The sequence below is a fragment of the Thunnus maccoyii genome, chromosome 5 (assembly GCF_910596095.1).
Source record: "Thunnus maccoyii chromosome 5, fThuMac1.1, whole genome shotgun sequence".
Taxonomy (NCBI): Eukaryota; Metazoa; Chordata; class Actinopteri; order Scombriformes; family Scombridae; genus Thunnus; species Thunnus maccoyii.
The window spans coordinates 11,674,435-11,695,797 of NC_056537.1; the positions used below are offsets into that span (position 1 = coordinate 11,674,435).

Sequence of the window (21,363 nt, forward strand, 5' to 3'; positions counted from 1 at the left end):
AATCTTTCACAGCTGAAATTATTTTCCCTGCAATGCTCCCACTTCCCTCCTCTGCCTCTCGCAACATAAAGATTGAGACAGACGAGCAGCACACAAATTTAAAAAACTGCTTATAAAAGAGGAATGAGTTGGTTTTTTCTTTTATTTCCGTCTTGCAGACTTGATGATTGAGATGGAGGACCACACCAACGACTTGAGTGAGGGACGAATCCCCTTCCTAGACTACAAGACCTACACAGATCGCGTCTTCTTCCTGCCTTCTAAGGATGGTGCCAATGATGTGATGATTACAGGGAAGCTGGACATCCCAGAGGCTCGGCGGGCCACAGTGACCCAGGCACTCAACCAGTTCTCCAATCTCCTGAACTCCAAGACCTTCCTCATTAATGTAATTATACTGTTCATGGACCTGTACCACTAAATGTCAGCTGTAGTCACAGACTGATACAGATGTCTGCACACACACAGTTTACAGCAGTGTGTGATCTGGGAGCTTTACAATGCAAATGATGCGTGATACTTTTAAAACACATCTAGATTTCCTAGTTTTTCTTTTTAGCCACAGTAGCTGCTGGCCCTTAGGGATGTCAGTGTTGGTTGGTCCACCACTTTGGTCCAGAATGAAATGGCTCCGCAATGATTGCCACAAAATTCATACATGGTTCTCAGACATCCTAATCATCTTACAGACTTTGGGGATGCCCTGACTTTTGATAGAGGTTGCTTTTGTTTCATCAGTTCATAAAACTTTCTACCGTTTTCTTTTTATATGTTTTTGGGAATTGCAACCTGGCCTTTCTATTTTTGAGGCTTACCTTTGCATCTTGTGGTGAATCCTCTGATGTTGTGGTCATGAAGTCCTCCTACATCCTGGAGAACATTCTTGACTTGCTGTGCAGTCATAAGGAGGTTTTTCTTCACCATGCAAATAACTGTCTGGTCATCCAGAATATTTGTGTTCTTCTGTCCACCAGGTCGTTTGCCATTTTCTAGTTTTCCTGGGCACACTTGCTTTTTTAGAATGTACCCAACTGTTGATTGTGGCAAACCAACTTTTTTTCAGCCTCATTATCATCTTCTTAACTTGCATGGTCACCTCTTTACTCCTCATATTGACGGACAATTCCACCTCAGTCTAAATGGCAGTTCCTAACTTTCAACTCTGATGTTTAAACGACACACAGCTGCCTGAGAAACATTTAGTAGCCGAATGTCCAATTACCTTTGAACCCCTAAACTTTCAGGCACTATGTATTATTATTTAGGTTTACATCAATTTCAATATTGATGTAAACCCACTCAAATTAAAGCTGAGACGTGGCTCTTCAATGTAATATCCATGACTTTATTTCAAATTGAAAGAAGTGCTCAAGCACAGAGACAGAAGAACAAAAAAATGTGTAACTCTCCAAATTCTTTCTGCCTGAACTTTAAGTAAAGGCTCACAGAGCAGCTGTCGAGGCTGTAGAGTCTTAGTATTGTGTTTATTTTCTTTAGAAGACCCAGTCTAAATTTAATCATGCAATAAACTGTATTTGTTTGCTTTATACAATACAACACATAGTATGGAGTAAATAGACTGTAAGGATAAGGCTGGCTTATTTTAATCTTTTAGTATTTTCATCTTTTAGTATTTTTTTTAAAATACTTCAGAGGTCATAAAATTGCCAAAGAAGCATGAAACACGTCCTTGTGCATGTGCAGTGACATCTCTCTGATTTGGAGCGACTCAGAAATGGAAAATGCAGTTGAGGAGTTGTTTCTGAATAAACTAAACTGGCCTTGTTCGTTGCAATAATGGAATAGGTCACCTAGTTCAACAATGTGACTCATTTATGTGTTTTATTATTGTTTGGATGACATTGAATTTCTATGGCATGGAGCCATGAACTGTATCAGGTGATGGCTATGCGTCCTCCTAAAAGGTGGCAGGATTGTTGCTTGTGGTCTCTTCTGAGGATTCGTTTGGGAAACAATCTCCTACATCTCCATGAGCTTTCGAAATCCGCCGTAACCACAATCCTTTATCAGAATCTATTTTAAATTCAGGCTCTCATCCCTTGAACTGAGTAATGGTTTAGTTAGTGGAGTACAGTATTCAAAGTGAGAAACAGAATATATAGCAGAGGGTGACATGTGAAGATTCCTAATAATCCAATATTGCTGGCACAGAAACAGCCTCTGAGGTGTTGACTGCATATGAGTGGGTGATTCCTCTGCCACTAATTGGTATATTTTCTAAGCCACAATATTTTACCGGGCAGAACTAAATTTACCTTGATAATTATTGTTTTCACTAGCATTAGTCCTTTGATTATCTTAACTAATTTTATGTTTGATTAGCCTGTGTGTGGTTCTGTGTGTGTGTGCGGGCATCATCAGGATGATTAATATATCTTGTCATTTGCCTGTTTCTGTGTGTGTGGTAATGTATTTGTAGTTTATCCGTACCCTGGAGCGCAGTCATGACTTCAACGCCAGGGCCAAGGTGTATTTTGCCTCCCTGCTGACAGTGGCTCTGCATGGGAAACTGGAATACTACACCGACATCATGAGAACACTGCTCCTGGAGCTGATGGAGGAATACGTCAACAGCAAGAACCCCAAACTCATGCTGCGCAGGTGAGTGAGGAGCAACTCGGTACTGCTGTTCTGTAAATACTGATGCAGTGACAATGCCAAATAATCAAAGTATTAGGTCTAATATCAGTAAGTTTGGTACTGCGAAGATATTTTGGCAACTTGGATGCTTTATAGAGCCACGCTAGCGGTCTAGTCGGTCTGTTCGTTGATCCAGACTGAAATATCACAAGAACTGCTTGATGGATTGCTGTGAAATTTTGTACAGATATTCAGGGTCTCCATAGGATTAAGCTTATTGACTTTGGTGATAATTCTTTTTCTCTAGGAACCACCAGCAGGTCAAACTTTTCCATTACCAGTTAAATAACTCAAGATGGATTGTCACAACATATACAGACATTCATGGTTCCCAAACTATGAATCCTAATGACTGTGGTGGTCCTCTGACTTTTCTTCTAGCGCCACCAGCAGGTTGACATTTTGAATTAAACAATTATTGGTTGAATTGCCATTAACATTCGGTAGACATTCATGTCCCCTTCAGGATAAATACCAGACATTTTGTTGAAATACATACCATTAATGATGGTTGCATTGTATTTAGGTGAGCCAGTTCCAGGTATTGTGCATGCTGTTATTTTGTTTTTCCATCTGTGCTTGACCAAATACCTGAGAAATAATGACATTCCCATAGCCTCAGTTGTATTTTGTGTTTAGCGCTAATTAAGATGGTGACACCTGTTAAACAGCATGTTAACATTGCCATTGTGAGCATTACCATGCTGACATTAGCATTCAGCTCAGAGCACTTCTGTGCCAAAGTACAGTACTACCTCACAGAGCGCTAGTGTGGCTGTAGATTATGAGTCTTGTCTAAAAAATTTTGCTCTGTGACTATGAAACATCCTCCTTTCTCAGCTCTATAATCAGAATCACTCCATATCTAAACCCTGGCAACAGTATTATCAACCAGTTTAGGAGGACTGGGATTCAGTTCAAGATGTAGTGGACTGTTTCATTCTGTTGCCATGTTTTATGCTGAATTTTGCACTGACTACTGTAGTCCACTATCAAGAACAGACTGCTGCTTGATCTATTCCAGTCCTCCTCCTTCTGTTCCTTCTTCTGTTTTTTTTTTCCTCCTTGGAGTCCAAGCACAAAGTGTTGGATGAATCTCCTTTTGCTGTTCCTCTTCATCTTCTACAACCTCGTGGTATTAAAGCCAAAAGCTAAAATGTGAAAAAGTTTATGGTTGCCCTGAATACATGCGTCAAATTTTATCAGCTTCCTGCAAGTTGCTCTTCAACATAGTCCTCTGTCGGGATGATTTTTCCCCTTTTTTTTATCACGTTTTTTTTTTTTTTTTTTTTAACTTTGCTCATATAAGATTTCCCTATTCCTCTTATCTTCCCTCCCTCCACTCTCCCCAACCCACCTTTACCCACCACCTTGCTCAGGGAGACTGTCTGAATAATATACTGTTCAAAGTGTAAAAGTGCGAATCAGGAATCCCAGAGTTCTAATCATTGAAGTAAAAGTTCTCTCATAGCTTTGATTGAATCTGTCCATATTTGTATAGTCCTTGTTGGAGGAAGGCAGCTCCAGATATAAAATATCCAATAGACATCATAACCAGTGTTTTGGTGGTAAATCATGTGGAGGGTTTTATTGCTGAGCTATAATCTTCTTGGCTGCAGTCAAACCTGCAAGCCACATTTTACGCATCCTTTCTGAAATGGAAGCTTTAGGGTTATCATTGAGCAAATGTGGGGCGATTTGTAATTCATCCTAGTGTTGGACCTTTTTAGCAGTATAAATAAACCTTGCTTTCAACCTTGATCAGAACAATGCTCATCAATTGAGCTGTAAATCACCTGCAGTACTTGAGCCAACATCTAACATGACCCAAATTCTATCTTAATAATTGCCCTTTTCACCAAGAGGAGAGCTTAATTGCTATATTACAAAAATTAGCTGTGCGCCAATTAAGAAATATGATACCTATTAAAAAATATATGTGTGACTGGTGTGAAATTAGAACTCAAATTTGTTTATTGTTCAATTAATTGGTTATTTTAGGAACTTGCCAAATCCTGTGGATGTTTTTCTCTGATATTACCTAATATTAATTGCTCAATGTTTCCTCCCCTGGCAGTATCTCATAATGTCTTTGTAGTACCGGTGTCTGTAAACATTCGGCTGACTAATTTGATTGAAGTAAATAGCCTTCAGAAAAAACTCTTAACTTTAGTGTTCTTTGTACTACTTTTCCTCCCTGTAATGATCATGTCAAGGTCAAATCAAGCACTGACGACTGCCTCCCCTCCCTCAGCAGGACTCACTTGTCTGACAGTACAGTCACTCATCACTGCTGGGAGGAGGTTATGTGATCTGAACTGTCTGCTGTGCCTAGGCACGCTGTGACTGGCTGTTATGCAAGTACACATCTTAATTATCCCCCAATGGAGAGGCTCATTATGCTGATTAGGCCATTGTGCCAACACAGTTCTCCTTATATACAAGGCATTTAATTAGGCAGGCTAACAGCTAACAATAGGCGCCACCAGTGGATATCTGACATTAGGACGGGTGATCCGTCAAGTGACCACTGACACGAGTTTGAATTAAAATATCCCGACACTGACAAGCTGTGCAGAAAATTCCCTTGTCGACATTTTATAGAAACACTGTCTTAAATGTATAACAGACCAGCTTCACCATATCCAACCCAACTAGAAACCAAATGTGTGCTGAACACGCGGAAAGTATCAATACACAAATCAACTCAACAGCCCTAAAAGTTACAAAACAAGTATATTCAGTTCTGGTCATTAGGGGCTCATCTCAATAAAACACACACTCACTGAGCACTTTATTAGGAACACCTGTGCAATCTTATACAATCCAATACAAAAGATCTGCAATAAATTCTACTTTTATGAAGCTTATACATCGTCCTGTTATTTTGCAGCCCTCGTGTATGTCGATGGGGCGGATAAAATATTAGGAACACATTTTAATAACATCAGTAATAAACATAAAGTAGAATTATCACCTTTCTGACAATGTCAACAAAAACTGAAAATGTATAAGCGTCATAAAAATAGAATTTATGACAGAGCTGTTTGCATTGGATTGCATTAGATTGCACAGGTGTTCCTAATAAAGTGCTCGGTGAGTGTATAGTTTGTCACTCTGTTACTTCTACACTTCATATGCCATGTTATGTGTATGTATGCTTAATAAATTAGTTGATTCTGTGCATAGTTATTGAAGAAATGCAATTCTAAATCAAGTTTTCTGTAACTTTAGGAAAGTTTTTTCAATTTATAAGAGGATGCTACAAAAATAGCCTGTGCTGTATATGTAGCTGTGCATACACAAACACACACAAACATGCAAACAACTACATACACATATGCACATTTATTGAGGCAGGACCTACACGCACACACAGCATTTTTTCACACACTATACATAATTTATATTATTTATATTTTTATTGTATTGTATTGTATTCTTAGTACTATTTTTACTGATAATTCTATCGTTATTTTATTGCTATTGTTGCTGCAGTGTTGAGGAGCTGAAACCCAATAATTTTACCCTCTTATGCTTGTTTAATGGGATGTAACAATAAAGGAATCTTGAATCTCAATGGTCAGTTTTCCCTCCCCTTTGCCAAGTCGTCATTATTTGACATTATGTAAGTGGGATGATATTAAAATGCAAATTAACTACTTCTCATTTTGATTTCTACTTGTTTTTCTTGACCTTGATAATAAAATATCATGTTTGCTATATTTATTAACAGACAGTATTCTTTTCTGAAAGTAAAATTAAAAACTGCTCATCTAATGTGTTTTCCAGGTCAGAGACGGTGGTGGAGAGGATGCTATGCAACTGGATGTCTATCTGCCTTTACCAGTTTTTGAAGGTAATGTATTGAATTAATTAATAATTATAATTATTCAGAACTCTAACACAGTCTTCCTCACAGAAATCCACTAATTTCATTTTTAATGTATTTTTTATCTCTAATACAGAAAATGTGTTTAAAGAAAACAACAGGCTCAGTTCATGGATTTCTTCATTTCTTTCATTAGCTCTTGGTATCGATAATGTGCATTTATCTGTCTTCGAAACTGCTAATCACAACAATTAGCTTCTTGACAACATCTGCGATAACTTCCAAATGGCTTTGTGTGTTTGTGTGTGTGTGTATGTGTGTGTGTGTGTACCAGGACTCTGCAGGCGAGCCCTTGTACAAACTGTTCCGAGCTATCAAGCACCAGATCGAGAAAGGACCCGTGGACGCCAGAGTGAAGAAAGCCAAGTACACTCTCAACGACACAGGCCTGTTGGGCGACGACGTAGAGTACTCCGTCCTGGTGAGATGGAAAAACACACACACACACACAAACACTCACACAGAAACTCCAGGCAGAAAACCTGCACACACTTCTCTGAGATTGCACTGTGTTTTGTGCCTGTGAGCAACTCACACATAAACAGACACACACACACACTCACAGTGCAGTTGCCATGGTAACCACCAAAAACCCCCAGGCGACTGCCTGCTTTTGTGTGACATCCATTTTCAGTGTCAATGTTCTCAGCTCGAAAACGACACAAGCAACACATTCCAATATAGCAATGAAAAGCACGGCTTAGGTGAAAGTACTACAAGTCGGTACAAGTATGGAGTACATGCCACCTCCACAACCCCTCCTCAACCATCCAGCCTGCACCTGCTCTGTATCCATTTGGGCACTACACGGCTTTCGGCCCGTGCGTTTCACTTGATATCGTGTTTCAATAATGGAAGCTAATGTGAACACAGATGTTTTCTGTTAAAGTCAGCACAAATAAAAAGACCCATGAGTAATGCCGTTGTCGAGGACAATTATCAAATTAGCCTGAATTACATGTCTCCCACCATGATGGATCGCCTTCTGTGATTGAATTACAGAGGGAGAAAAAAATGTGATGAGCTAGATTTCACAGGCAGACACAGTGTTTCCTATCCGCTTCAATTCACAGCGTGTTCTTCCAATTCTCTACAAATGCAGACCCGCTTATGAGGTTGCTATTGTGAATGGATTGCCTGCCCCCTGTTTGAATCTGTCGGGTGGTCAGTTAGTTATTTCTGACAGAGTGACTGAGTGTGGGAGGCGAGGTGGGTCAGAGTTTGCTCCTGCTGAGCCCTGGTCATTAGCTGGCCAAGGTGACAGGAGTCCTGTCAGGTGTCATCCTAGAGTGTGTGTGTGTGTGCGTGTGTGTGTGTATGTGTGTGTGCGCGCCCACTTAAAGACCGGTTGCCATGACGACAACATCCCGACAGAGGGGACTTGGTGTGTGGGTTTGTGGGTGGGTGGCTGGGTGCTCTGACCATGTTTGAATATTTCTGCATATTTGTCATTTGTGCTGCACATTCTGTCACCACATGTTCTTAATATGTGTTTCTGTGTGTGTGTGTGTGTGTGTGTGTGTGTGTTTGCCTGCCAGACCCTGCAAGTGCTGGTGCATGGTGAGGGTCCAGATGTGACGCCCGTCAAGGTGTTGAACTGTGATACCATCTCACAGGTGAAAGAGAAGATCATAGAGCAGGTGTACAGGAACCTGCCGTACTCCCTGCGGCCTAAGGTTGATAGTGTCACACTGGGTGAGTAAATGAAGGCCACCTCAGTGGAGGATGAGTTGAAGCAGAAAACATCTAATAATGATGAATAATGTAAAGGTTACAGGGAGCGACAAGGATGTCAAAATGGAAGTTATTTCGGTCCCGACTGAAATGCATTTTTAATTGAATCAGAATGCATTTATTTAAATATTTAATTGATTATTTAATTGTAAGTACATTTAAAAGATCATTTTAAGATTATCTTTGTCTCTCTCTTTTTGTCTTTGTGTGTGGAATGTAAAAAAAGGCTGAGAAGTTATTCAGTGTCAGCAGCATGAAGAAAGCCTTCATCCCTAAACAAAGTTTTGCTTGCTACTGTTAGAAACCTTGGGGACTCACTTGAAAGGCTAAAGCTCTATAGACATTTTCCAACATCAAAGCCATTTTTTATTCCCACGCATGCTGTAGATCTCATTCCTTTATACATTTTAGATAAGCAGAGATCCGTCTTCTTTCATGGTGAATCAGAAAGATAACCCCCTTATATTTGGTGTTACTTGTAAATGAATCATAAGTAGCAGATGGTGTTGAGCTCAGGTTTGCAGTAGTGTCGGATTTTCCTAAATTGAAAATGTTTGGGTGCAAATCGCGGTTTAGAATTAGATTTAAAATATTCAGAAAATCTTGATCTGTCACTTCCTTGCCCAAATCAGCTCAAGTGTGTCACTAAATCCCAGGAGAAAGCCAGAGAGACAGCTGGATTTATAGTTGGATTTACTTAAGACCACATTATTACAGGGTAACCTCTGAGTAACAATGACACATGATGAAATAAATGAATCTGTATTGAAAAAGGACAACAAAAAAAATAAAAAAAACAACCCACAAGCGTATGGTGATAATTTGCTTGACAATGTAGTACATGTCTACTTACCACAGTGCTGTAAGAGGTGATTTCAATCTTAATTGAATCATTTCTCTTCCTGCCTTCACCACAGAGTGGCGCCCGGGCTCAACAGGGCAGATTTTGTCAGATCTGGACTTGACCTCCCAGAAAGAGGGCAGGTGGAAACGCATCAACACTCTGGCACACTACAACGTGAGTACTGACAAAACTAAATATCTTGATATAGCATAGGTTAAAAAAAAAAAAAAAAAAAAATCAGGTCTGAAAAAGCAGGGGATGTGAGGAGGCAGTGGTGAAGTAAATAGCTGTATGTGGGCGTGTGGATATGAATGGGGTTGCCTATTTTCACACCATTTCAGTTACAGGCTGAGCAGTACATCCTGTGTCCCAGTGGAGTGTATGAAATCTATGTCTGCTGTGCATTTTCAGACTCAAATTCACCAGCACATGTCTTGTAGGCCTATTACCACAAAACTGTTAAATGTTTAATTTCCTTACGATTCACCACAAGTCAAATCAATGTGCAGACACATGTGAATGAATGTGTAAAAACATGTTGTTCATAACAACTCATTCAATTCATTAAATCTGACATTATACTTGGAAATGCCTGGGTGAACTAAGGAGTTTAAGATTCTGACTGTGTAATCGCAGTGTTCCTGGTTTGAGTCCATCAGGGGACCTTTTGTTGCATGTCAGCCCCGTCTTCCTCTTCCCCTGATTTCCCGTCAGATCTTAACTGTCTGCTAAAGACATAAAATGTGCAAAAAATAAATTTTAAAAATCCACTAACTGCATCTGGTAGGGAGACATCAACCCAACAAGATAACAACCCAAGATAAAACTATCTTTAGTGTAACTGAAACTTTTTGAAAGTCCTCCCTTGAGACATAAATGTAGTGAAACATGTATGATGTGTAGTATATAATGTATTTAAGTCAATACACAACATATTTAATTCGCTGTATAAATGAATAACAATATACATACAGTAATACTAGTCTATGTGTAATATAACATGTATACAGAAACAATAGTGAAAAGTTTTGAAGTGCTCTTTTAAGGCCTTTGACAAATCTTTATGAGCCTCTTTGTGTGCAGGCAATCAAACGGCTTTTTAATAAACTCTTCACCTTTTAGAAATGGATTGCTCGCTGTGTGTTTTCTCTCTCTGTTGTTTATTTCTTTCGGGAGATGCCAGCTTGAATAACCAGCAAATTAGCTGTAAAGCTGCAAGTTTTCTGTTAAAAGGGCTGCTTGCTGATTATTTTTATATATATATTATTATTATTATTTATTTATATTTAATTTTACTTTTATTCTAATTTTCAACAAAATATTACAAACAGAAAACATAATATATCATCTCTTTACTCGCCTTACCCCTCAACCACTAAATCCAACCTCTTGAATATAAGACCTTGACAAAAACATCTACAAAAACAAAGAGAATAAACAAATAAATTAAAAGTACATTAATGAATAGATGAAGAAATAAATTAAAACACTAGGAAAAGCTTGTAGGGTGATTATCCTCCAGCATCACACATCAGTCTCAATGAGTTTATATGATCTGGAAGGGGCTTCCATACTGTGTAAAAAGGTTTTAGTAGACTATTTGCAGAATATATCTTGATGATATACATGAGCACATGCATCCTGTGTGAGTTGAGGATCAAACAAAAAATATCTTTATACAAAGATGAACCTGTAAGTGTTCACAAACCAAATGTTCAAGAAGGCACCGTCTAAGCACTTTCCTTCACAATTTTCCTTCATCAGCTGAGCAATTATGCCTAAAATTTTAACATCTCACCACCAGGCACTTGCAATCTTGCCAGCTCTCAATGGCGACAGAATGCCACTCAGTCCTCTTGGCACTTTATTGATCCTCAGAAAATAAAGGTCACTCACAAATATCCCCTTGTTGTCCTGCTTTGCGCCCACTTAAACCCCCCTCTTTCTAAGGTGCTCCTCTTCCTTCAATCCTACCTGCTGATGTCTCACAGTTGTTCATAGTGGACCGTCTTGCTGCCAAAGATTAATCGGCTATGTCAGAGTAGTGCTAATCACAGTATTTGTGGGGTCAATAATGGGTTGACGCTAAAGAAAATGGCCTGTAAATACTCCAATAAAGACCCACCATTGCTGTTCACTCAATCACATTGATTATGAATTAGTTCTGGTGCACTAAAAGAGACTGCTGACCTCAGTCACAGTACCTATTAAATTCAAGGTGTGTGAGGAAAAGGGTGTGTTGTTGCTATTGTTGTGTGTTTTTCCGTTTAACAAAAGCATGTTTTGTGCTTTCCAGGTGCGAGACAACGCCACATTAGTCTTGTCCAGAGTGCTTCACACTCAGCAGAACTATGACCAGAACCAGGAAAACCATGAGGAGCGTAAGTGTCTCTTTAAACACACACGTTAAAACCACAACGAGCAGAGATCAGATGTATACTTGAGAATATAAGATTTGTCTTTGTTACTTTTCCCCAGGGCTTTTGTCAACACCCCCACTCTCATTTAACATGCTAATAAATGTTGTTTTATGTAAAGCACACTGAGATTATTTTGAAATAATATGCACTTTTATCCTCAGCCTTTTTATGTACAGTTCAGAATAGATGATTGTTTAGCATTTCTACTTGAATATTCTCTCTGCATTCAAATTCAGTTGACAAACATTCTCCCCTTTTCACAGTCTGAATATGTTCTGTAAGAATGTGCATGAATAAATAAGGAGTTGAAGTGTTAAAGGAAAGTTTAAAGTGTTGTTTCTCCCCACCAGGGAATGCTCTGTTGGATGATGACAAGGTGTTTCACTTGGTGAGGCCGGCTGATGAACTGGATGAGATCAAGTCTAAACGAGGCAGCATAAAGGACAAGTCGATGACAAAAGCCATTACAGAGATCTATCTAACACGACTCCTCTCTGTAAAGGTACAAAGAGAGAATCATTAATGCGATTGGATATTTATTTAAGTCCCCTTCCACTTAAAATGTCTTTTGCTTCTTGTTACTTCACCTGAATGTTTGAGCTTCACTGTGCAGAATGATGCATGTGCAGAGTTTCACACTAGAGGCCTGTTTTCACGTTCATCTGATGAAGGGGGAAAGTTTCTCTGTAATCACCAAAAATCAGCGTTTACAGGCTGTACCCTTAGGAGTGTGATTTGCGACATTGCAACTAGTTTGGAGCCAATCATGGCCCAGTATGCAACTTACACAAGTGTGATGTTGAAACTTGAAGTCTCCAGTGCACAAACACTGAGAATGGACTTTACAGTGAAGTAGGAGACATCTTGTGTCCAGCAGTTAAACTTCTGAAATGAGGAATATTTATTTATTCATCAATTTTTCAATGAGAGAGATGGAGTAGATGTCTTAAAACATGTCTTGAGGGGATGTTTAAGTAGTTATTAATTCTCTGACTCTGGTCAAATAGCATTTTTTTGCTTTTCTGTGAGAGGTTTTAGGTCAAAAAGCTAACTTTAATATCAGAAAATACTCTCTTGTGTTGAATATCTACCTTTGCATTGCGCGCAAATAGCTTTGTCTTGATTTATTTCAGTGCTGCTCTCTGTCTCTGCCCTGTCTCACATTATTTGTGGCCCCTTTCAGGGAACACTGCAGCAGTTTGTGGATGACTTCTTCCGCAGCGTGCTGTGCTCTGGGGCAGTGGTGCCACCGGCTGTCAAATATTTCTTTGACTTCCTGGATGAGCAGGCGCTGAAACACAACAATGTGGATGAGGAGACCATCCATATCTGGAAGACTAATAGGTAAAAAGTACTGCATGCCCGCGTACACTGATAGTCACTCTCAAAGTTCCATTTGTATGAACAGTAATTGAGAAAATCTCCGCTAACACACACATTAAGTCACACTAATACATAGCTGTCTTCAGTCTGACCAGCACACAAACCCCCCCCCCCCCCCCCCCGCCTCAGATACAGTAACTCTCCAAGAAATAAAACTTGCTTATCCAAGAAAGAGCTGAATACAAATGCACAATTTCAGCTCACTTAGTTTGCATTTGCAGTCCTCTTGCTCCCATGTGACATTTAAGTGCATAAATTAGTGTCACGTCGGCTAAGGCTCAAGCATACAAGACTACGTGTTGCATGTAGATGCCAATGATTGACGTAAGGCTGGCAAGAGAGCACCCACACAAGGACAGGAGATGAGCGATTTAATTACTTACTACACTCCACACCACATTCTGCATCCACCCGTTCTGTTTATCAAATCAACTGAGGGCCATGTATTAAATATGAATGTGTGTATGAGGCATAACAACAAACAAACATGGTAATTATGTCCCAAGCTAATTTAATTCTGTGATTATAGCAACATTGCTATTTTTATGCTTCTATTGTATTCTCACTGCAGCCTTTCCCCGGAGATATTACCAAACCAGTATGAATTTTACACGGTGTGCATTTCATGTCTCAGATGGCGGGGCATGCGCTCCGATCATGGGGGAGAATTTTTTTGGAAACTACTGTATTTCGGGGCGTTTTGGGGGATTCATAAGCTAATATGAGTTTGGAAAGAAGCGAATGGAGCTTATGTTTGCACGTTCAGGAGGGAAATCAGCAAGCGTACTCGAGCATTACATTATGTAGTCGGTGTTTTAAGTCGTTAGGCTGCACGAGTCTTGAAAGGTCAAAGTTTTGCTGTAGCTTTAGCATTTCTAATCACTATTTCTTAGGCAAGACAAGCATCCTTGACTGTTGCTCAGTACAGATCCCTTTTTATTATTCTTGTCTTTGAAAAGGAAAAAAGAAAAAAGTCTTCTGAATTTCTTTTTTTCTTTTTCATTTTCTTTGAACGGCAATAATTCTCAGAGGTCAGTATCGTATGAAATAGTAATATAAACTGACAGTTGAGGGTATTGTTCTGAATAAACTGACACCTACAAGAAAGGCTTTTCTCCATCTCTGTTATTATCTTGTACTGCACTCAATTGCACCTCAGGCAAGTGCTCTCACACATGAAATGCCCGCCTGACTCAAACGAATTCATCGAGGTAATGTGTTTGATGAGATTTTCCCCATTCGGACGCAATAATAATGATAACAACTGTGATGATAGACTGCTTTCCTGCCCTTTTTCCCCCTGTGCAGCCTGCCTCTGCGGTTCTGGGTGAACATCCTCAAGAATCCCCACTTCATCTTCGACGTCCATGTGTCTGAAGTGGTGGACGCCTCGCTCTCTGTCATCGCCCAGACCTTCATGGATGCCTGCACCAAGAGCGAGCACAAACTCAGCCGGGTAAGTGGAAACAGATGGGAGAGGGAGGAGGGGGAATAAGGTGAAAGAGGAAGAGGGGAGATAGGAGAATAGATGAAGATGAGGAAAACAAAGTGGTTTACATTAGAAGTAAAGAGGAGTGAGAGGAGGAATGTCAACAGTTAATCAGCCTAAAGGGCCATTGTTTTTCACTGTTGTCTCCACTTTTTGTCTCTAGGACTCTCCAAGTAACAAACTACTCTATGCAAAGGAGATCTCCACCTACAAGAAAATGGTGGATGAGTAAGTCCTGTCAGCACTTTACAATTCACTTTTAAGCTGTTGTTTTCATGCCTCTAAGTTGTGTGTATGTGTGTGTGTGCATAGTTACTACAAGGGCATCAGACAGATGGTATCCGTCAGTGACCAGGACATGAACACTCATCTGGCAGAGGTGTCACGGGTAAGAAACACAACTGTCATTTTCTGTTTTGTTTTTTTCTGTCACTTTAATTTAAAAGAAGCTAAAATACTTCTTTTTTTTTAAAACCTGGCAACAAAAAGTAGATTGCTCACTCAATGCTTTTTATGGTTTAGTTCAATTTCCTCTGTAACCTGTAAATTGTCATTTGTGTCCTCCAGTCTCACACAGACAAACTGAACACACAAGTGTCTCTCCATCAGCTTTACCAGTATGCCAGCAAATACTATGATGGGGTAAGAGGCCCTTCTTTTTCCTATCGCATCCAAAGGAGGCTATTCCACTTAATGCACTACTGCCCACTATATTATTGCTTTTCCTTTTTTCTCTCTTCACTCTTGATATGCCAGAAGAGTGATTGTATGAAATTTTAATTGAAAGCATTTCTGTGGGATGTGAATTGGAAAATTGCTCTGGGAATTGATTTTTAAGCGTCCATTGTGCATTGCCACTTGAGGTCACGAAAAGGGGATAAACAAAACCTAATGAACAAGTTGGATAAACAAATGGGGCTGTCAGTCTCCTTAAGTGGAGCTCACAAACAATAACAGCTTATATGACGTGATTGTTGATGTCAAATAACGGCATCCTCTCCTCCCACTCTCCACCCTGTTTCCTCTCTTTGTCCTGTGCTCACTCTCTGTCCGTTACCTTCTCCTTGTTTCTTCCGACATTCCCCTTTTGCCTTCCTCTTCATCTTCTCTCTCTTCCCTTAATATTTCCGACTTCTCCCTTCATTCTCCTCCATTTCTGTCTTCCTCACCTGCCAAACCCCCTTTCAGATTATCGCATCCCTAGACGAGGACCCAGCTGCCCAGAGTAAACAGCTGACCCTGCGGCTCCAGCAGATAGCAGCCGCCCTGGAAAACAAAGTGACTGATCTCTAACCCACTGAATGGAGGGAATGAGGGAGGGAGGGAGGGACAGGGGAGGGAGGGAGGGGAATAGTAGGATACCGCCAGTGACTACAGGGGCTTATTTCTTCCTTTTAGAGGATAAAATATGGAAATAAGGAAAGGTGAGAAGGGACTCATGTGGGCGTATATATTGTACAGCTTGGCCCTGGGACGATTTTCTGTACAGGGACTAATGAGATGCAGATAGAGAGCAAAAGGGGGAAGAAAATGATGGGTTACACTGTCATAGGTACGCCTTAAAGCTCACTTGCCAAACCTTAAAGGTCTGCATGCTCACTCATGCTTCACTGAATATTGCTCCCACAATGCTGGGCAGGAGACCTCTCTTTGAGAATTAAGCCCCTTTGTGGAGCACTGGCACAGGAGATAATCAAGGAGATGTTCAATTTCTTTCTGTGTAGAAAAGGTTTTAAGAATTGTATTATATATTTTTTTTATCGTGCAGTCTTTATGCGGAAAGCTTTATAAGGAAAAAAAATTATCTTTTTAAATGGATCACCTTGTGGTGCGGATAGTGTTTTTATTAGCCTGTGTGTGCGTAGATGTCTGTGTGAAGTACAACATGTGAACAAGAGTGTACGTTGCTAAACCAGAGCGTGTGTTCGCTTGTGTAGTTTGTGAGTGTGTGAGTGAATGTGTGGGAATGTGTGTATGCACACACAGGATGCCTAATGTCAGGCGTGAGGGCGAAGGGACGCCTGCTTTCTGTCATTTTAATCCCCCATACCCAGTGACACACTGGAGCCTGTGCTCTCACCGAGCTTTTTGACAGAGACCAAAGGGTCCTCACAAGGACACTGGTTAATCTAGCAATGTACAGGCTCATATGAATGACAGCTCACCAGTCGTTTCATAAATATTTTAGTTCAATTTTCTTTTTCTTTTGACTCAGATTAGCTTCAAGCTGGATTGCCATTTGTGCTTGTGGAAATCAATAATAGCACAGTCTGTCTCCCTTTATTGTACAGTGCCATGATACATTCCACTTCAATTAAAGCACAGAAAGACATTTCAGACGATTTTTAAGACATTTCGGTTAATGACTGTTTTTAGATATTTTTTCTTTGCTGTGAAGGTTTTTCTCTCTTTTTTTTAACTTTCAGCAAGAAGCAACTATATTCTGTCATGGAGCCATGTCACTCATATTAGCCCTGCAATAATGTCAGAATAACATGAGCCACAATCGACAGTCACATTAGCTTACTAAATGTATTCACATACGGTAGCAATTCAGCAATATGTCAGAAAAGTTTCCAAATTGATTCATGCATTGTTGGTGTTATGATTTTTAGTGCCCTTTTTTTAGTATTACATTTGTAATGTTCCAGATAATCATCAAGCATACTGCCTCTAAAGCTATGAAATAGCCTATTGCTGATATTAATAATTTGCCACAGATGCAGTTGGTACTTAAATGTTTTGAACAAATTGCAGTGGTTTTAGCCTGTGTATGATGTTGGGAATCTTGGGTTCAATCGTGTACATAATTGTTACAGTAATTGGAATATTGATATGTCAGTGTCAGAGCCGAGGGTCGACAGGGTAGGAACGAGGGTTTGATATTTCTTGGGCCATTAAGCACCACCACATTTCATCTCTAAATTGTAGGTTTTGCTGTTGACAGATGATTTAATTGTACTCCCTGTATCAGATCATGGATGTGTAAAGTTGACAGAGCGTAACGAGCTCCAGAGACCCCAGAATGTTAACGATTCCTGCCTTGGCTAGAGAGAGGTTTGCACAGACCTCAAGCCTGCCTGTCTGCCTGCTGTCTCAGCATGGCACCCTGGCATCCCGACCTACAGCACTTGGCACTGCCCACTCAGCGCAGTGCAGAGTGGCACTCTGTATAATGGAATCAGCAGGGGAGGCTTTTGATCTTAATTGCATGCCGACTGCAGACTCCATCCTTGTCTCCGTTGTTGTTTACTGCTGACTCCTCTCACTGACAGAGTTGATGCAAGAAGCTTCTTTCAGAGCCTTTCTTTAACCAAAAATGTGCCTTATTGAATAGGATGATACATATATATTGTTTCTAAATTATTCTATTGGTAACCTAGGTGATTATGATGACAATAGTGCTATAGACACAGCAATGTATTTGGACTTGTGATATTATGTGTGCTGTCTAAAATGCTAGATGCCCTGCTGCAGCCATTTGCGTGCCAATAGGCTGAAGACATTTCAGTATGATTTACTTTACTGTTGCAGTTTGATGTGTGCATTTCCTTTGGGTGTCTGTGGCGTGTGCTTAGTAGGACTTTGATGGCTAAAGGCAAAAAGCCAAAATGAATAAATGTAAAACAGTGGCCAATGTGATTTGGGTTTCCAATGAAAATGTCTGGCATTCCTAAATTAGTCTTAAGTCAAAAGGGTATCCTTATGTAGATTGAATATAGCGCAAAATTGTTCCAATGGTGTTAATTTTTTGCCCTGTGTTTAAAAGCTATTCGACAGTGTGTACGATAAATGACTATCTATACTCGACAAATGACCTTTCTTACTGCTGTGCAGTTATTTTTATTTCTTGTTTCCTATACCATATAAATCTTTGTAAAACATGTTGAAATACTGTATTCTAACTGTATAATCCTATGCATTGAGTCCTGGGACAAAAAAAGAAAAGAAAAAAAACTGTTTGTGCAGTTGTCGAGACTTTTTTCCATTTTGAAACTTGTGAATGTGCTGTAATGATAAAAGAAACTGGGACACTGCATTTTCAGTAGGACCATTATTGGAAGCCAACGTTTTCCTCCCCATCCAAGGCAGCTCAGAAGATTCTCGATCTTGTACCTGATCTGGTTGTACTGGATGAACATAATTTTACAAAGGTTGTGTGTGTGGACGGAGAAGTTACCCACAGGTTTCATCATACACTCCTCCATGAATAAACTCAGAGACATATACGCCCTTCATATCTGCTGTGTTTCTTTCACTTTTAGAATATTGATTTTCTTCAATTGAACACTCACCTCCCATGCATATTACATGAGTTACAATCACCTTGAGTGATAGAGTAACACTTGCCACAGGTCACCAATTTCTTTTTGAAGTGTACTAGTATTTATACATCTGATTTCACTACCTTGGATTCACTGAAGAGCTTACACACAGGCAGGAATAATATGTGGATTCATGAAAATGATCTCCTATTCTAACCAACCAATCACTTTATGAATGAGAGGGCCAAGTGCTTGAACCTGACAGTTTTTTTTCCACATATATTCTTGCATATTATGACCACAAACTACATCCTGTGATAGCATCAGTCTTCATATGCAGCATGGCTGATGCCCCCACCCCCCCAAATGCCACATCAGGTTCCTGTCACAGGGCTCAGAATACAAACGAGAAGGCGAGGTTTGGCTTCATGAAACAAGTTGATAATGTAAACAGCCGCACAGCATCTCTGTCATCTGCAGTGAAGGTTGAAAAATTGCTGCGAAAACATTTATTAAGTAACTGACAGCTAAGAATGAAATGGGGAAAAAAGAAAGATGAAAGGCAAAATTGCCTCATCTGACTGCTTAACAAACCCTGACACAGGGGTGGAGATATCAAAGACAGACCAGAGGCCTGAACAGTCCATCTTCTAACTGAGCAGATCATTGATGCGCCAATAGATAGAGCTACTTCAAGGGCTGCTGCCAAAGCAAGAGTGATTACACTTGATTATCGCAAGCACTGCATCTTGTACACTATACTTGATCATTAGTTGAAAATCAAAGGCAATACTGTACTTAATTTCCATTAAGAAATGCAGTTTACATCATTTTGGGAGTCAACATGACTGGCCGTGTGATAAGATTTCAAATAACTATGCCCTTCGCTGTCTAGAAATCAATAATACTGCACACTAAGAATAATTATTTTAAGTCAGCCTCGTTGCAGGATTTCTCACAAGAAATTGGGTTAAAATCTGCATGTTGCTGGCTCCTCTTCTCCTGCCTGGGATGCTTCACACACAACAGCCAGCCTCTCCTTGAGTAGGAAATGGTTGTGTTTACCAGCAGGCTGTGTTTCACCTCCACATGTTTCAAACCTTCTAATGAGATTTGGCTTTGATTTCCCCTGCCTTAGGGGAAGAGGAGGAGGAGGAGAACTTGGTGCAAATAAAAACAATGATTGTGTAGTGTCATTTTAAACAGTTGTTCTAATGAATAATTTAAAAACCTGACAACTGATTCTAGGGCTTTCTAAAGCTCACAACCTGAGAGCAAATGATGATATCCTGTTAGGCTAGCTTGCATTTGAGCAGACTTGTGTTTGAATCTAGAGAGTGAATTTTAAGTCCTTTAAGCCAGAGCGACCCACACTATATATCATCCACGTTAAATCAGCTATATCCTTTCTCTAAATGGCTGAGTTTTAATTGGCCAGGAGGGAGTCTGGGCAGAGTTATCCTGAAAAAAAAAACTGTTGTCTGGGTGGTGCAGAGTTACAGGCCACAAATACAGCAACCTAATATTAAAATAAAAATCCTGTTTGTGTATGATGATGTGCGCAAAGTTGTTTTGGAAGATAATATATCTGTGCACTTCTGCTAACTTGTGGTGAATTTAAATTGTCTCCACTATAAGTTTACCGTCTATTTCAATTTGTTTAGTCAAGTTATATATATTTAAACTTTTTATCTACACAAGAAGAAACATGAACAGTATACACATTTGGACAAACAGACGTTTCACAAGAGTATATAGCTATATATTTTTAATTTTTTTTATCAAAGCCCCCCCCCCCCCCATACTTAAAACTATTCTACTGTAGAAAAAAAGCAGCTGGTCGACTTGTGCCAAAGGATATAATGAATTATTATTTGTTAAACCAGTGTGTAATTACGTGAAACGCATCGCCATGGACTGCATGGAGTTCACGCCATTCTTGCACCTGCATGATGGATAATGAAGACGAGGGGCCTTTTCCTGCGTGCAGGTTTGTATCAAATTCTGCAGCCATATGGGAAAAACCAAGAGATATGCTGCTCATTGGTTTGCCTGACTTTGAGTCAGGTCAAGATCCCACGTTTATGACCCCGTGTTTCTGAAAATATTGCTGCATTCATGGCCTATAGGAATATATACTGGATAGTCCACATAATACATGTAAAATAATAATAAAGAAGAAGCATCGAATGTTCAATAAATTCTGTCTGGTTTTGATGATTGTTTTTCTGATCCAACACACAAACTTGGTGAGTAATAGATTTAATTTAATATATCCAAGATAGACCCACCACTGAAATACCGACCACTGCAAGTAAAACAAATACTTGCAAAATACATTTTATTAAAAAATTTTATCATTCATTTAATGGAAATTACATCAGTATAATTTTTAACTATCATCGCCTTCAATTACATGAACAATATGCTGTGTCGGTTTCATGCATCTGATGTATGAGCTACAGAAAAAGGAAAAACTGTAGGAAGTTGTTATTTACATTTTTCCTCATATCACCTGAATGCATCAAAGCCAAAGCGCGGTGGCAAATGACCACCATAAGGTTTACTATTTTGTGATTGACTAAGATAAGTGACCAATCAGCGTGGCCTCTGCAACAACTTTAGCCAATCATCGAAGGCGAGTCATTCTGTTGTCCAATCACATTCAAGGGGGC

The 21,363-nt window shown here is 39.7% G+C and overlaps 1 protein-coding gene across 1 annotated transcript in view; it reads left to right on the forward strand.

The window, feature by feature from the left end:
• Positions 1-15,728, forward strand: part of plxnb2b (plexin b2b) — a 95,131-nt gene extending 79,403 nt beyond the window's left edge. The window contains exons 23-36 of the mRNA XM_042411844.1: positions 159-388; positions 2,441-2,622; positions 6,454-6,520; positions 6,828-6,974; positions 8,092-8,248; positions 9,205-9,305; positions 11,428-11,512; positions 11,902-12,053; positions 12,735-12,895; positions 14,243-14,390; positions 14,587-14,651; positions 14,736-14,811; positions 14,991-15,065; positions 15,612-15,728. Of these exons, the coding sequence (XP_042267778.1) occupies positions 159-388; positions 2,441-2,622; positions 6,454-6,520; positions 6,828-6,974; positions 8,092-8,248; positions 9,205-9,305; positions 11,428-11,512; positions 11,902-12,053; positions 12,735-12,895; positions 14,243-14,390; positions 14,587-14,651; positions 14,736-14,811; positions 14,991-15,065; positions 15,612-15,716 (1,751 nt within the window). The 3' untranslated portion in view covers positions 15,717-15,728. The remainder of the gene's footprint in view (positions 1-158; positions 389-2,440; positions 2,623-6,453; positions 6,521-6,827; positions 6,975-8,091; positions 8,249-9,204; positions 9,306-11,427; positions 11,513-11,901; positions 12,054-12,734; positions 12,896-14,242; positions 14,391-14,586; positions 14,652-14,735; positions 14,812-14,990; positions 15,066-15,611) is intronic.
• The last annotated feature ends 5,635 nt before the right edge of the window (positions 15,729-21,363 follow it).